This window comes from Pinus tabuliformis, chromosome 3_1, assembly GCF_031772625.1.
Source record: "Pinus tabuliformis cultivar Carrire ecotype Pingquan chromosome 3_1, CPIR1, whole genome shotgun sequence".
Taxonomy (NCBI): Eukaryota; Viridiplantae; Streptophyta; class Pinopsida; order Pinales; family Pinaceae; genus Pinus; species Pinus tabuliformis.
This window is the reverse complement of record NC_142301.1, coordinates 258386176-258403142: the sequence shown is the minus strand read 5'-3', so window position 1 is coordinate 258403142 and position 16967 is coordinate 258386176. Positions and strand designations below refer to the sequence as shown.

At 36.8% G+C, this 16967-nt stretch overlaps 1 protein-coding gene across 1 annotated transcript in view; it reads left to right on the top strand.

Moving 5' to 3' along the window:
* Window positions 1–231: 231 nt before the first annotated feature.
* Window positions 232–16967, top strand: part of LOC149186782 (U2 small nuclear ribonucleoprotein auxiliary factor-like protein) — a 287216-nt gene continuing 270480 nt past the window's right edge. Inside the window, exon 1 of the mRNA XM_089411123.1 lies at window positions 232–701. Coding sequence (XP_089267249.1) covers window positions 504–701 — 198 coding nt within the window. The 5' untranslated portion in view covers window positions 232–503. The remainder of the gene's footprint in view (window positions 702–16967) is intronic.

Genomic DNA, 16967 nt, shown 5'->3' with positions numbered 1-16967 from the left:
GCGAGGGGATTGTTGGAAGGTTGGGTCAACTCATCATCAATTTGAATCGGAAAAACACTGAATTGCAAAGAGCGAAAACAGGGAACTAATGATCTCATAGACTATTTTTAGTCTCGTGGACCTTAAAATATCATTTCATTTCATTTAAAAATTAAAAGCCAAAAGTTTTTTTTGGGTATAAAAATAACACGTTTGTTATCATCGTTAGTTCGTGCATTCAATAAGGAAATAAAATCTGAGCGTTGGATGGATCTAATATGAAGGTCACTCTAGGGTAGTAATAGCGCCGAACGAAAGGCGTCTACATATTATAAAAACCAAATGGTGTGTTCTATCGGGTATAAATATGAAGTTCAAATATTGAGCTGGCGGTAAGGGAGGCAGAGCGAACCAATTTACCTGGTTGGGTTAGCGTGCTCTGTACTACAAACTCAAATTCGGCACAATCATGGCGGAATTGTGTCAAATTGGTTGAGTACAGAGCTTAAACTAGAGCAAACAGAATGTCGGCAAATTTAGAAGGCTTCCACCCCGTATTTGGAGAGGCTAAAGCAGAATTGGAGACAGCGGCGCCCCATGCTTTGTTGCCAATGATATTCTTCATCCACGCTCTAAATGACGGCAGCTTACGGCTTCAAATCACTGACTTTCATGCCAACACGTGGCAAGCTTTCAAAACCCTGGACCAACTGGAGGAACTTGTGAGTAATTTTGACACTATGAGTCCAAATCATATTCACAGGGATTGCAAGTTGCAATCCTAATTCACCTAGGATTTTATTGTTAGGTCTTAAATATGTAAGTCCATGTGCAAAATCTTATAAGCTTTCTGAATTTCTGAATTCTTAATGCTTAATTCTTTTACTAGACTCTATGATGTGTTCTTTTAACTATTATTAATCAAGGATGGGTATGGTGAACAGTCACTTTCCTGTATAAGTGTAGATATATATGCTTCTCTATATATATACACGCGGAGTGTGTTTCCATATACACACATTTATTTTTATTAATTCCATGTAATAAAGCACACCACCTTCCAGCCTGTTGCCATGGGTGAGATATTCTTAACGGTCCAAGGCCTTTTAACAATAAGGCTCGAAGCCATTACATGATATGAACTCATCATGTCATGTGACTGTGACTTATGAACTCATCATGTCATGTCACTTATGGAAATTAAATCTAACAAACATTCCTCCCAACCACCCAAATTAAACCCAATTGGTCTATACTTTTTTTTTTTTACATATATAAAAACATACATACTGCATGCATATATACAATTTTCACTGTCACTAGTTGCTTGTTATTGCTCTGGCTTCTTCCATGAGTAGCAGCCTCCACACATTTAAAAGATGTTGGGTTAGAGATCTTGAGGCTTCGGTAAACTACTAGAACATAAACTAGACAATCAAATTAGTAATATGGTCAATAAAATTTACATCCTTATGAAGTTGAAAGATAAGATCTAGAATGACAATGAAGTCATTAATACAAGGAAGTTGAAATACTATAAATACCCATAAATCATAATTGGGGAATCAAATTGTTTTTCCAGCATTATGAGCTTAAATAACAGAATGAATATTGCTAAAATCAGGGTTAATGCTCATGACCTCCGCAATGAAACTGAGTTTAAAGAATAAAATGAATATTGCCAAGATAAGACCAATGCTCATGACCTCCATAGTGTCACTGCTAGCTGGATTAAAGGAGGTTGAGGATGAGCACCAATTCCTTCTATCTTCCCACCCTTAAAAATACAAGAAATAACTTTATCCAATTTCATAACTCTTCCTTAGGCAAACCGTAGTGATCTTACTAGTTTCATATGGATTAAAGGAGGTTGAGGATGAGCACCAATTCCTTTTATCTTCCCACCCTTAAAAATACAAGAAATAACTTTATCCAATTTCATAACTCTTCCTTATGCAAACCACAGTGATCTTACTAGTTTCATTTTTAACGTATTCAAATAGAAATGACATTCTAAGGAATATTTAGCTTGATTTCCTTTATTTTCCAATATATATTATTGGTTATAAGGGATAATAAACAACATCATTTATATATTAAAATTTGTTATATTGATTATTGCACTACACCAAGTGGTATCAAGGCAATGATGTCAATTACTGTGAAAAATTCCAAGGAGCCATGTTCATGAAGAAAACATAAAACAATAGAACCAATAAATAGAATATTAGGATTGTGTTATGAAAAAGTGATATATGTAGAAAGTACCAAGTATAACCATGTTTTTGAAACATCCAATATCACATACCTTTTTAATATAGAACGCAACCTACTCTTAAATAATTCCTACAAACGCTAGTTATGAAGATATATAGTTTTCAAGTTGCCAAGAGGATAAGCAGGTGCAAAATTCAAATGTAATGCATTACCATCCAATAATCATGTAGAGGAAAATTACAAGTTGAATCCATTAAATGCAAATAGAGGAACTTACAAAAAAAATTGATTTAAAAATATCCTTGACAAGATGCTTCTCAAGACCCTGAAGTGTTGGATATCTGCCACCTATCAAGAGGTGGAACATTGCATTGACACTTGAAGGTGTGAGGTGGGGATGAACTTAATGACCACAATTCTAGCTTAAAAACAATCCCCTTAGTGAGAGTGTGCCATCTGTAGTGTTGAAAATGTAGCGAGCAAGGTCTTCTGGCTTGTGCCTTAGCCAGTGAAGACCTCGAATTGTCCTCATGAGTTAGACTTCAGTTAGGATGAGTTATTTCTAGTTTACTGGAATAATCATCAAGTTAGCATGCGTAGAGTTGGAGCTTTAGTTAAGTGGAAGTCTTCATTAGTTTGACTATAGAACGAGGTGGCAATTAACAGTTCAATTAGAGTGAGTTAGTCTTCAGTCTTGATTGAAGGAAGAGCGAGTTAGATCTCCAGTGTTGATTGGAGAGAACACGAGTTAACAACTCCAATGTTGATTGGAAGGAGAGCGAGTAACACTCTCAGCTAACTTGCTATTAGAGCTTGAGTTATAAATTAAGTTGGGCTTCCTTGCATGGATCAAAGTTCACTTATAAAGAGAGGATGAAGGCACAAGTAAATTAACAATTATTTTGTGCACAAAGGCGTGTGACAAGACAAAGCTCATGAGTTTGTGAGTGAGAGCCTTGATTGTGGAGCGCAAGAATTGTATCCTAAAGAATAGAAGCACAAGTGCACTGGGATTTAGGAGAATTGGTTGTGCGCAAACTTGTGTGGAATGTAGTCAGTGGTATCTCCCCTATTGTCACAGTAGGATGTGTTTGATCCTTACCTAAGGTAAGTGGTATTTCCCCTATTGTCGAGTATACCCCTGTATGCATCCTACCCACAAGATGGGCTTGTTGGGATCACCACCCATCTAGACAATGAGTGAGGAGACTTGGGATGTGTCTGATACCTCTCATGGTAAGTGGTATCTCCCATAAGTTAGAGGATGCAGGTGTTCTACCACCTGATTCTTGAGGGTCAAGGTGGGAAGATTAGCGAACAATAGGATGTTTCTACTCCTTACGTCCCATGGTAAGTGGTCTCTCCCCTATTGTCATTGGATATAGGGTGGCAAAATAATATCCCCTATGATGATTCTTCTTCTTTAGATTGAGAAATCATTGTTCAGCAGATGAGCAAGAGACGAGATATGATATGATGCAACAATAATGATGAGACATGTACATCCGAGATGAGACCCATGATGTAGTCGGTGTTGATTTGGGGTAGCATCGGATGTGCTCTAGCCATGAAAATTGGTGGAGAGGCTAAAGCACATGAGATTTCCAAGACTCAGGAATGGTTTGGACAGATTGTACCCGGTTTGGGAGATATTAAAATAATTAATATTTTTAATGGAGTTCCTAAGTCTAAACTTAGGAAAAATAAAATATTAATTGGTATTAATATAAAACTGGGTTAGAAGGTTCCAAAAGTCATGGATCAAGCCAAATATAATCTTTGCCGTTAATTAGAGATTTAATCTTGGCCATTGAAGTACCAACGAGAAAAGTATAAGAGGAGGCTTGAGGGTCAGTTGGAGGATACACTAGATTGATTAGTCATTCATTTTGCTAGAGCGGGGTTGCTAAGCAAAGTTGAATTAGTGATCAGCAACGAGGGGCAGTGAGTACGAGGTAGAGAGGCAGAGACAGTACTAAGAGACCAGTGCAAAAGCAAAGAGAGCGAGAGCAGTAGCCAGTCTAGGCTACACAGAGCCTAGCAAAGATAGCATAGAGGCCAGAGGGACTGCGTCATCCACGCAGAGGCTGTTGGAGTGACGCAAAGGGTCCTAGAGGCTATGCAGTGCCTCAGAGGGTTGACACAGAGGGTCCTGGGGCTAATGTAGGTCAGCAGGAGGCTGACGCAGAGGCCAGAATGGCCAGCACTGAGCTTTAGTTGTGTTGGAGAGGGTTTCGTGGGACAAGTTTTCTGAATACTTGTTTCCGGATATAGAGGTATTGCTGCCGTGTATTTTTCTCTGTCGGTTGAGTCGGTTAGGCGCCCAGTTGTACTCAGAAAGACTGCATAATAAAATAACCCTTAGAATAGCTGCATCGGTTTTCTCGCATTGTGTATTTTCGGGGACATTTGTCCAAAAATAACGGTGTCACTTGAGTGCTTGTTTTCTTTCAGTTGATGATCTGTAGATGTTGAGACTGTACTTGTGTTTATTTTCAGTATTTATATGGTTAAATAACTTGTTAAGTAATTAAACAAGTAGGTGAAATAAACCAGATAGTACATGAAGAATTTCTAATGGGTTAGAATTAGAAATTCCAACAGTCGGAAATTCCTCCCTAGCTGAGAGGGAGTGTTGAAAATTGGCAGCTAAGGGAGAAATTCCCTGCTTGGAGAAGCCCAACAAACCTTAAGGAGACCCCACTTGCACTTGGAAAAACTATTTTTTGCACATGGAAAAATATATTTTTTAATGTGGGTCCAAGTCATCTTGAAAAGTATAAGTCGGCCTAAAGGAGAATTTCGACCCCCAAGATCACATATAAATAGACCTAACTCGACATCACTTGGAGGCATTACATCTCTCGTCACGTCTTCCTCATTGGTTCGTACACTTCTAAAATTGCAAGGCCAAGTTCACACGTGCGGAGGAGAGAGAGAGATTCTGATTTGATTGTGTTGACTTTTTTGTTTTTGGCATCTTTGACCAACATTGACTTTGGGTGATTTGACTTGGTATGATCGATTTTTGGAGCTGGTCTGGAAGGTTGCATTGACTGCGCTGTTGACCGAAGTTTTTTGGGAAAATTGACTATTGTTGACCGCAGGTCTGAGGCTAGGGTTGACCGCATGTCAACTATTTACTTTGACATAATTGTTGGAGTTTTGGATATGTTTTGATCGAGTTTGACTGAGAAAAAGCGACCACATTCTTTGACTGGTTGTTTGAACTTTTTGGAGCTATTTTGTTCTTTGACCTTGGACTAGTTAGGGTTGCATTGATTGCTGTTGACTTGGACTTTTACTGGGCTGGAAAATTGCAGGGTTGGTATTTGACCAGATTTGACTTTTATGATCATCTTTGATTGGATATTGGATTGTTTACTTGGATGGTCAAGGCTTTGACATTTGACTAGTTGTTGGATGTACTTGGACTATGTATCTCTGTTGAACATTTGATGAACATCTAATAGAAGAAGAATCTGGTTGGGTTTTCCCCCTTGTGGGGTTTTTCCTTGGTCTTTGACCTAAATCTCTATGTCTCATTGATCTTGGTTGTCTTCTATTGTGCATATTGTTTACTGTTCTATCTACAATTTCTTATTGTTATTGGGTGATTGAAATTAAATTGGAAAAGTGATTGCTACTGAAAGAAGAAATTGTTAAAGTGATTGTTACAACATATAACATTGAAAAATTAACATCCCATGATGGTGGTTCAACACACATGAGTTACATTAGCCATTGTTTCATATGAAGCCTTCATATCTAATGTGCATGTTATTTGTTGTATTTGGTCAATATTAAATTTGGTCAATTGTATTTTTAATTTTAAGCTTCAGGCTTTTGGATCGAAAAATGGTTTGTAAACCCTAAACTAATATTTGAAGGGTATTAAAGCCCTAGAGTTTGGAAATGAAACCCTGGCCAGAAACCCTAGAAAGAATGGCACAATGATGATGACGTGGGAAAGGGTGATAAAGTTGCAAGATGGATACAAGAAAAGCTAAGATTAAGAGGGAGCTGACATTCTCCTATAATTCTCAAAAGTGAGGATTGCAGGTATGTGTTGAAGGCTACCAAGGCTTTTGACAATAAATTAAAGAAGTGGGAGAACGAAGCAAAGCATGTGATAAGAGGACTTTCCTTGAATCGTGAATTGAGTTGAGAGATATTGTGCTAGATGCAATTCGAGCTAAGAAGGAGCTAGCCGATCAACAAGTTTTTGAAGTATGCTCCTCCTCATGTACTCCAACCCGCTCTCACTCCAAGGATTCCCTCAGAGCTATACCCTCCTCAAACCTCACGTCCTGCTTGATAACTATCCTCCTCAAGTGTTCAAGCTCATTTCCAAGGAGGCCGTGGGCATTGGGAGGACTTATCAAGGAGGCTAGGCCATGCACTTTTTGGTAGCTTTTTCTTTCAGGTTGTAGAATCATTTCATCTCTCTTGAGGCTCCTATAGTTTGATGGGAATTCCGTGTTATTACAAGATCTCATATTGTATATTTCCCATTATTTCTTGGGCAACCCTCAAAGAGGCTCTAACCTCATTGTAACACCATAATAATAAAAAAATCCTTTTTGTTGTTGTGGGAGTATGGGTTTTTCCCATGGCATCCTATCTCTCCATTTAGGGAGAGAAGTTTGTGGGTGGATTGATTGCTAACATTTCCATTTCTCTCATTTTCACATAATATGCATGCTCTAATTGGAAAGTAACGCAATCACATTTCCTTTCTTAAAGTTTGCTACAAGCTTGCACCATTTATCTTTGTTGCTACAAGCTACAAGTTCACATTCTATTTCAAAGCAATTCACTCTTATGCAAGCAACTCTCTTACTTCTAGCAAACTTTGACACATTTAGCTTGGCATTTGTCTAATAATCATTTATTCCTCATTGTTATGCTACATTTTTATATCTTGAATATTGAAGCATTGGGTATTGGACAAGTTTATTTTCCAAAGCAACTATTTACTTTTATGTCAAGTTAGTCATCTTCTATTTTCTCAAGTTGAAGTTCCTTTTGCAAAACTATTGTGGCCATCAATCTTATTCAATTCTTTTATCAAGCATTGCAATCTACCTTGGGAAATTTGACATGCATCTTGCGCTCATTTTCGAGCATCACTAAAATCGACCTCCAACTTAAGTTGGTTGTATAGACTCTAGGGACCCTCCACCCCTATTGACTCTTCACTGTGAGATTCGGATTTCCGGGCGAGGGTAAAGTATGGGGACGTGAGTTCAATTGAAACTTTTCTTTAGAATACAACTAATAAAATAAACCAAGAGCACATCTACATCACAACTTTACTTTACTTGCAAATGCAATTCTCCTATTTATGCTATCTTAGATTTACTTGGAGTTTTATTTGCAAATATCACTTTTATTACAAGAGGCATTTATTATGCAAGTATTGTGAATTATTTTACTTTTGCAACATTTAACTCTCTTGTACTTGGAATATCTTTCATTGGTGCAACTCTATTTTGAAGTTATCTCATATATTTGTTGCTTTGATGATCATTTAAGCTCATGAGTAATTGATGTCATTATCTTGTCATTTGGGCATTTACTTTCAAGTACCATCTCCTTTATAGTTGCAATTGATGTTTATATGCTTATCTTGGTCTAACATTTGATTTGGTGGGATTGTCTATCATTGTATCTTGATTTCATTTTTTGAGCAAGCTATTGTTATTTATTTAAAGGCATTGGTTTATGCTTTGAATATGCCATTGAAATTTGCTCATTTATCCATATGCTTGCTTAATCTTTGGAAACAAGTTATTTTTTGACAAGTAATCCATTTTCACTCTAACATCTCCTAGAAACCTCACATCCTTTCTAACTTAGTTTTCCATTTAGGGACCAACCCCCTTAGCTGACCTAGGAGAGAGCTTAAACAGAGAGAGTTGGGAATAGGTGACAATCCCATCTCTTTAATTTGCCATCAACCACACCTTGTGGGGTTAAGGGCTTTCTCAGTAACTGGTAGGTGTGTGTGTCAGGCTACAACAAATATTACACAGGATTGCAGGTGGGTCTTCATCTTGGGGTTTGGTTTCCCTATATGGGATCCAAGCCCCCAGAGGGTCTTAATGGCACTTGTAGGGTGAGTGTTGAGAGCCATGGGACTCCACTATAACAGAGAGCAAATAGCCACACCATGGGATCCTTCAGCACCGCTTATTGCTTACCTGTGTCCCAGTTATTCAATGATGATGTTGCACTTGGACCACATTGCCCAATCAACTACACACTTGCACCACACACTTGACAGTCGATCCAAGGCCTAGATGGGGTTTTTGTTTCACCTAGGGAGACAAGGGAGGGCTTGCATCATCATTGTAGCCCTTACAGATGGAGCACAAGCTTGTTCAATTCATTGGAGACCCATGAGGACACTCTTTGTGCCCCCACAACCACTTGGGAGCACCACAAGTCATTTACTTGGAGATTAAGGGGCCACCCTCTTCATCATTGTTTTTGGAGCCCTCCTATTCATTATGGCACATGAGGGAGTTCATTTGGCCTTCCAACGGCCCTACTAGCTACTATTCTATCATTTCGGCCCTCTTGAGAGGCTAATTACTCATATTTTGGAGCTATTTGGTGGGCTTGTCACCAAAGTGATCTTGTTTTCCACATTATTTTATTATAGGGGCATCATTAGGCTAAATTAAGCCATTTGAATACCTCAAAGGCTCATATAAATATAGGAGAGCCTCATTGTATCTCTCATCATCACTTGGATTGGGTTCCTTCTCTCAAAAAGAATTCAAACTTGCAATTGATGGACAAATTGGATGATCCGTGATGCATTTTGATGTTTGGGTTATTGCTATCTTATCTTTGAGCTTCATGTTTGCAAATATGGTGGATGGATATACTCTTTTGTCATGTAAGTACTTTTTCATGCAAAATTTTCTTGTGATTTATGTCTAATGTATGGAACGCTATGTCATGATTTACTTGTGCTTTAATAATTAATGTGAATCTGTCAAACACATTAAATTTTGATTTGTTGCATATGTTAATCATCTTGGCAATAAGAGCGAATGTTCCTAAGGGTGGGTTGTGCACCTTTGACCTTGAAACTCCATCAAACCTTGCAAATTGAAGTGTAAATTCCTCTTGTGACCTAACTAGTGCCTCTCTAGGCTAGCGAGGCTACAAGGACTCCTTGGTAGAACAAGAATCACAAAATTCAAATTCAATCTTGACTCCATTCTTTCGATTTGTCTAGGCACTGATCCTTGTCCTTGGTGATCACTTAAAAACCTATCTTTACCTCCTTAAAAAATATTCGGCCCTAACCCTAGACGGTCTAGCTAGGGCATCCAACGAAATCCATTTGAGCCATCCTCTTGCAGAGCAAGTTGGTGAGGAGCTGCGTTGGGGTGTCTTCTACTAGCCCTCCAAGTTTGGATCCAATTCCACAGTCAGTTTGTGAGAAACACTTAGCCCTAGCTCCAAAATTGTTTTGGTTTAGGTCTTTCTTGGTTAGCGACCTTTCAATGGGTCTAGTGTGCTTGAAAAGTCAACGGAAGTTCATTTATTAGTGATCCCTCATTTCACCTCTACTTGACCTAGATATTTTGTTGAAAATCACCATAAACCCTACGCCTTGTTTGGGTGTCCTTGGTCTCTTTGTGGTCCCATTCATTATATGACAAAACATCTTATGAAAGCTACAATAGAGATCATTCTCCTTTCCTTGGGAAGCCTTGATCTAGGCATCACCATCATATTGATCTATCTTTACCTAGGTCTTGACATTCCCCACTTAGCCTTTTTGGGAGAGCCCTTTAACTTGCTTTTGAAGCAAACAAGCCTATTATTTGAGCCTCTCTTGTGAATGGGCCTTAAGAATCACTACATATCTTATCATTGACTTTTTCCTTCTTGTGGTTTCCTTTATATCAGGACTCCTCCCATCATTGAAAGTCCGTAAAGAGCGGGGGGCATCGACTGAGGTGACATTGGGTCCTTGTCCCATTATTGCCACTTGGTCTAGTAAGTTGTCCTTCTAGAACCCCTTGTAAGACCCCTGCTAGAATGAGCGGTAATACCCCTGCTAGAATGAGCGGTAATAGTGCCCTAGCTAGATTTTGGAACCACATGGTGCCATTTAGGTGGATTTGAGAACCAACCCTCAAATTTTGATTTTCACATGCTTCTACATCATATTTGGCACCTCATGGCACTTGGACATGGCATTTGGAGGCTGTTTCATGCATGACGTCAGCCCTAGAAGCCTAGTGGCTCACACGTGTGGGCTTATTGGAGCATTTGTGATTAAAGTTGGTGGGTTGGCTTGTAACCCAAGCATATGTTGTCATCAACTTGTTTTTAGGGGCTTATTAGGCTATTTAGATGTCATCCACCTCATATAAATAGGGGAAAGGATCATTCTTTCTATGCATCATCATTTGTGACTATTTCGGTCCTCCTAGGAGATTTTCAACCTCTTTGTATCTTGGAGAAGATGTGATCTATGGAGTATTTTGTCTATTGGAGCTATTTTCTTGGCATTGGAGAAGTTACCTTGGATCAATAATTGATTATTCATGCATTTTCATCTTGTAAGTGTACTTTGTTATTGATGAATTTTTGACTTTATGTCTAATGTATGGAATGTATTGGTTATTCGAGATTTTCTATTGCACCATTGATTTTTCAACATTAATTGAATATAATCTAGATATCCTCATTGTATGCATTACTCATATAGGGAATGTGAATGGTAATCCCCTTGGTGAACTCTCGTTGTAGCTCTCCCAAGTCTCTTTAGCCCCTCACAAAGATAACAAGGGTTTTTTGTTAAGGCATCAAAACATCTTTACTTCTTTGCAAGAATTAGCTAATATTTAACATGCATAGGCTCCATCCACCCAAGGACTAGGCACTGGCCTTGTCAAATTGGTCATCAAACCTCACCTTATCCTTAAAATCAATTTCACTTATCTACTCTCTCACAAATTCAGTCCTCTTAAGGATAAACAACTTCAATTAGGGCTTGGCGCGAATTAGCTTAGAATTAAGATCTAAGGTGGTGGAGGATTTCAACATCAAGAATAGACTTGGTTGCCTCAAAATCAACCTCCTTGGTGGCTAATTTATCCATTTCAGGCCTTAATTTTTCTCGCTCTAGCTAATTTTCCCTAGGAAAACTCTAGGTTGGCTAAGCTTCAACTACAGGATGTAACGAACAAAGTTCGTATACTTAGAGGAATGCTTTGATATCAATGTAACGAACAAAGTTCGTATACTCAGAGGAATGCTCTGATACCAATGTTACGAACAAGGTGTGTATACCTACAATAATCTTTAGATTACTTCGAAGACAAAAACATCTTTTATAGGACAAATAATTGTATATTGAATATTATATAAAAGAATTGATGAGATGATTACGAATGAGGGTGAGGGTCTGCTTATATACCCTAGGCAGATACTTCTTCACCAACAGTCATGTCCTAGAGAAATGCCTCTTCACTATTAATTATTAGTTACTTAATCATTAATCATTATTATTGTTATTTACATTATTTGTAGTTATTTTATATACACTCTATTCATAACATTTCCTTCCTCTTCAAAAAGCTTTGTCCTCAAATCTTACTGATAAAAGGGCTTGATCTTTTTTCTCATTTCGAATATCTTCTCGTCTCAAAATTTTCATCTTTGTTGATACAAGACCATATGATCCTTGGAAATTTGTAATGAATTGTTATCATAGGATTGGCTTCTGCAAACTTCAGTATTCCTTGGAACATAAATTTGTTGTTTCCGTTTCAAGTCATATAGATACACACTTTGATTGAGTTGTGTGCTCTTGTGATTTGGATGTCGATAAGGAATTCTTTTGGTTTGACTTCCTCTTATCAAGTGTGTGGCAATTTTCTGATTTACTTCAGGTACTGAGGTTGTTGAGTTGGTTACAAAATCTTCACTTGGAATTTCCATTGTTTGAATTGCAACATCTGAATATGTTTTTCCTTCAATTGGTTTGTTATTTTCTTGAGTTGTGATATTGATTGGATCGGTGTTCATATCTTTTTCTTCAACTTGGACTGAAGACTTCGACACTTCTTTCGTGATAAATTCTTCTAATTTGTTGTTCAATGATTTCTTATCATTTTTAAGTTTCTTAATTTGAGTGAGTAGACTCTGATTATGATTTTTGAGCTGTAAGAGTTCCTCATTTTCTGAGTCGACTTTATTTTGGCATTCAAACTTCTCATCTTTTAAACACTTAATTTGTTCTAATATTTTTTTATTAAGGTTCTTTAAGCATAAATTTTCCTCTTCTTTCTCTAATAAACTTTCGTTGAGCTTTTTGTCGAAACTTTCCTTTTCTTGTTCTAACTTGTGCTTCTTAGTTTTACACTTTTTGACTTGTGCAAGTAGTTTCTGGATATGATCTTTTAAACGAGAATTCTCTTCGTTTTTATTGGATATGACCTCCTCAAGCTCTTTTTGCTTCTCCGGTATTGTGTTTTGATTCTTTTGAGGTATTAATTTTGTAATATCTTTAAAGTCTTCTGATGAGGACATTATCGATTTTGACTTCATTGTCATGTCTTGAAATGTGATCATCTTTCCCTTATAAGAAAACATCAATTTTTTTTTTCCTCTATGTTTAACATGAACGCACCCAATTCTCTAAACCAAGGTTGACCAAGAATTATGTCAACCTCTATGTCATACATTTTTACAACACGAAATTGAAATATGTACTCATAATGATATACTATTATTTGTAAATCATTAATTTCGTATTTTTTTCCAAAAAAATCTGTTGTTTTGCCTACATTGGCATCTAAAATTAATAGTCGATTCCCCAGATTAATATTTATGTAATTTTCGTTGTTGCTTGTACTAATAGCAATATTAACTTTTTTCCCTTGGATAGTCCCTTTTAATGTAATTAACTCGTGATGTGTGATTAAAATACCCTTATAGGAAAATCGTCCATCCTTTGTTTCTGGATTAAATTCCATTTGCTTAATCAATAATTTTGTCAATGATACTTGGATGTCAATGAAAAACAACCTTCTAATGTTTTTTTTTTTGTTCTTCAATTATATAAAATTTGTCCTTTTATAATTTTGTATTTTAAATAAAGAGACTCAAATATATATTTTTTTTTTTTAACAAAAATCTTTTTAATTTTATAACCCTTAAGTATATAAACCTTCCTTCCTTTTTTTCTTTCTCTTGAACAATTTGCATTATACTGTGATATTTGTTGTAAATTTGCAAAATGATAGTTGATGATTTTTAACAAATTGATTTAGCCTGACTAAACCAATTGCTCTTACACTTAAATTCAATGGTAATTCAAAGGTACAGATAAGTACAAAATGTACTTTTAGAGAGTACTGCACAAATTTATTATCCCTAACAATACATATTCTTTAGTTAATTTGGATGATTATTTAATTAATTGGATGATAGGGATGACGACATTTGAACAAAAATCGTGACCCTTAAAAATATATTTTTTGATTACTATCTTGCAGTCACGCCTGCTCAGGGTATGTTTGTTTAATAAGCAATAAAAAATACCTATTGTGGTGTACAATTCGAATGGGTGGTTGAGTGGGTGTATGGTGGCAAATGCCCGTAGCTTCAACGGATTTGGTTGTAGCGCAGTTGGCAGTTGAAGCGTGCAACAAAGCTGATGACGACTGCTATTTTGTATAGTTGACAGGGTCACTGTGTTGCAGATAATGCTGGCGAAACTCGGCCTGTGGTATTTTGACAAGAGCGTTATTTTTTTTTAATTTTTAATTTTTAATTTATTTATTATTATTATTATTATTTTTTAATTTTAATTTTAATTTTATTTTAATTTTAATTTTATTTATTTATATTTATATTTTTTATTTATATTTATATTTTTTATTATTTTATTTTATTTTATTATATTATTATTATTATTATTATTTTTTTTTTTTTGTTTTTTTTTGTTTTTTTGTGTTTTTGTTTATTTTTGTTTTGTTGTTTTTTTTTGTTTTGTTGTTGTTGTTGTTTTTTTTTTTTTTTTAATTTTTAATTTTTTTAGTTTTTAATTTTTAATTTTTAATTTTTTAATTTTTAATTTTTAATTTTTTAATTTTTTATTTATTTTTTAATTGTTTTGTTGTTGTTGTTGTTGTTGTTTTGGTTGTTGTTGTTGGTTTTGTTTTTGTTTTTTGTTTTTTTGTTTTTTTTTGTTTTTGTTTTTTTTTTTTGTTCGGCGGTAATTGCTTTATTGACGCACGATAATTGGATGGATGGCTACTTTGGTGAAGGTGGCGACCTGTTGGAAAAGGTGGTGTAGATTTGTCGCGGACAGCAGGGCTACAATTTCGAATGGGCGGCTGGGTGGAATGTGGCAATGTTGAAGAGTTTTCAAATAGTGATGGACTATGGTTGTGGCTATGGTGGAGTTGGGGTTATGACAACGTCGGGGCAGCGACAGTGGTATGCACGGACGTGGGTCGTGGTTTGCACTTGCCAGCCGAATGGCGGCTCGTTGAGGAAGTCGCCGCAGCCAGTGGGGGTCTGAGAGTGCAAGCAATAGGTCAACGAGGGACAACTGCGGGTCTGTGAGGAGTGACGACTGGGTGTATGCGGGCCAACTAGGTAAGTTGATCTTTTTTTTTGTAATATGTATTTTTCTTCTTTTTTTATAATAATTTTTTGATTATTATTTTTTTTAATTTTAAGTTTCTTATAATTTTATTTTTCATATATATATATACTCTTTTTTTTCTTCAACCTTTTTTTATATACTATATATATATATATATATTTTGTTTTGTTCTGTTAATATTTTTTTTAATGGCCAAAGACCTGATGATGAATTTAGCAAAATGGAGAACCTCCAACTATGTAGCGAAACACTTGAATTGCGACGACAAAAAGGTTGACAAAAATTGATGGCGAAAAGCCGGATTAGACGTGGCTCTGATACCAATGTAACGAACAAAGTTCGTATACTCAGAGGAATGCTTTGATACCAATGTTACAAACAAGGTTCGTATACCTACAATAATCTTCAGAATACTTCGAAGACAAAAACATCCATTGTAGGACAAATAATTGTATATTGAATATTATATTAAATAATTGATGAGATGATTACAAATGAGGGTGAGGGCCTGCTTATATACCCTAGGCAGATACCTCTTCACCAACGGTCATGTCCTAGAGACATGCCTCTTCACTATTAATTATTAGTTAATTAATCATTATTATTGTTATTTACATTATTTGTATTTATTTTATATACACTTTATTCATAACAGAGGACTTTTTGAAGGTTTCATATGCCATTGACTTTTTTTCCACAGAAAAAAGCGAACCATCCATTAATAAAAATAGAGAGTTACAAAGTATATGCAGAGCATTCCGAAAGACTCGTTCTTTGCCTTAAAAAAGGTAGAAGAAAAGAGTCTCAGCTGGTTAACAAAGTCCAGCTCAACATCCTCAACTGGTTGGCAAAGAACCAGCACAATAGCCTCAGCTGGAGGACAAGAAAAAGAAAGAAAAGATAGATAAGAGAAAGAGACCGAAAGAAATAATATACAAAGAGGGAGGGAAATTATGATTTTCTCCCCTTTTTCTTCTCAACCTTTCACCATTCCCCTTGAGTTGGAGAGGATGAAATAAGGACGAGAGAGGAGTCCTCCACAATACGAGGAGCGTCCTTATCTGAATCGGAGTGTTCTGGAGAATGATGTCTTTTAGCCCCGCTAGTGTCCTCAAGAACTAGATTTTTCTTCGACAAAGAGTCCAACATTCCCTGAGTTGCCAAATTCTCGGATTATGGCTGTAGGAATTTACAGGGTAAGTTCCACAGAAGAATACCAAAAGGACACCGCTCACAACCAGATCTCAAATCAATACACCAGTATTTTTGACGTGGTTAAAACCCTCAGAGTGCAAGGAGGGAAACAGTCCACGGCCTGTCCCAACGTGGGTACAGACAATTTATTAATCAAAGAATGAAAATTTACATAAGCTTCTCTCATGCACGGATTACCCGAACAATGACCCTCCATGCGCTTTAAATAGAACTCATGGACCAATCGGGTGTCAAGCCACGGATCAAGTGTCGGTAATACCGAGGTGAGAGTGAACCGTCGGATCACTACATATCGTGACCGTCGGATTGTAAGTTACAAAATGTACAACGGTAAAGAAACACACTTTACCTAACTCTAACCTAACTCTATACTAGACCAAGTTGAACTTAACTATATCCTATGTGTCGGAATATCCTAACATCCCCCCTTAAGAACAACTTGGGATAGGATTGAAGGATTTACAAATATGACACAATAGGAGAAGGAAGGAGGCACTAGAGCCTATCCCCCCTTAGTGACAACTTCCTGAACTCCAAGCATATATCGAAGTTTAGTGAACTTCGCCTCTGTGAGAGCCTTTGTGAAGATGTCTGCAACCTGATCATCCGTTGGACAATATTGCACTTCAAGAACATGGTCAGAATGAGCTTTCTGATGAAGTGCATGTGTAGTTCAATGTGTTTGCTGCGCTGATGCTGGACTGGATCTTTGCATAGCTGAATGGCACTTTGATTATCACACCAAAGTGTGGTTGGATGCTGCTGCTCAAAGCCAAACTCTGATAGGATCTGACGAAGCCACAAGGCTTCCTTACTAGCTTCCACGGCACCACGATACTCTGCTTCTGCTGACGAAAGAGAAATGGCAGCCTGTTTCTTACAAGCCCATGTAATAGGTCCT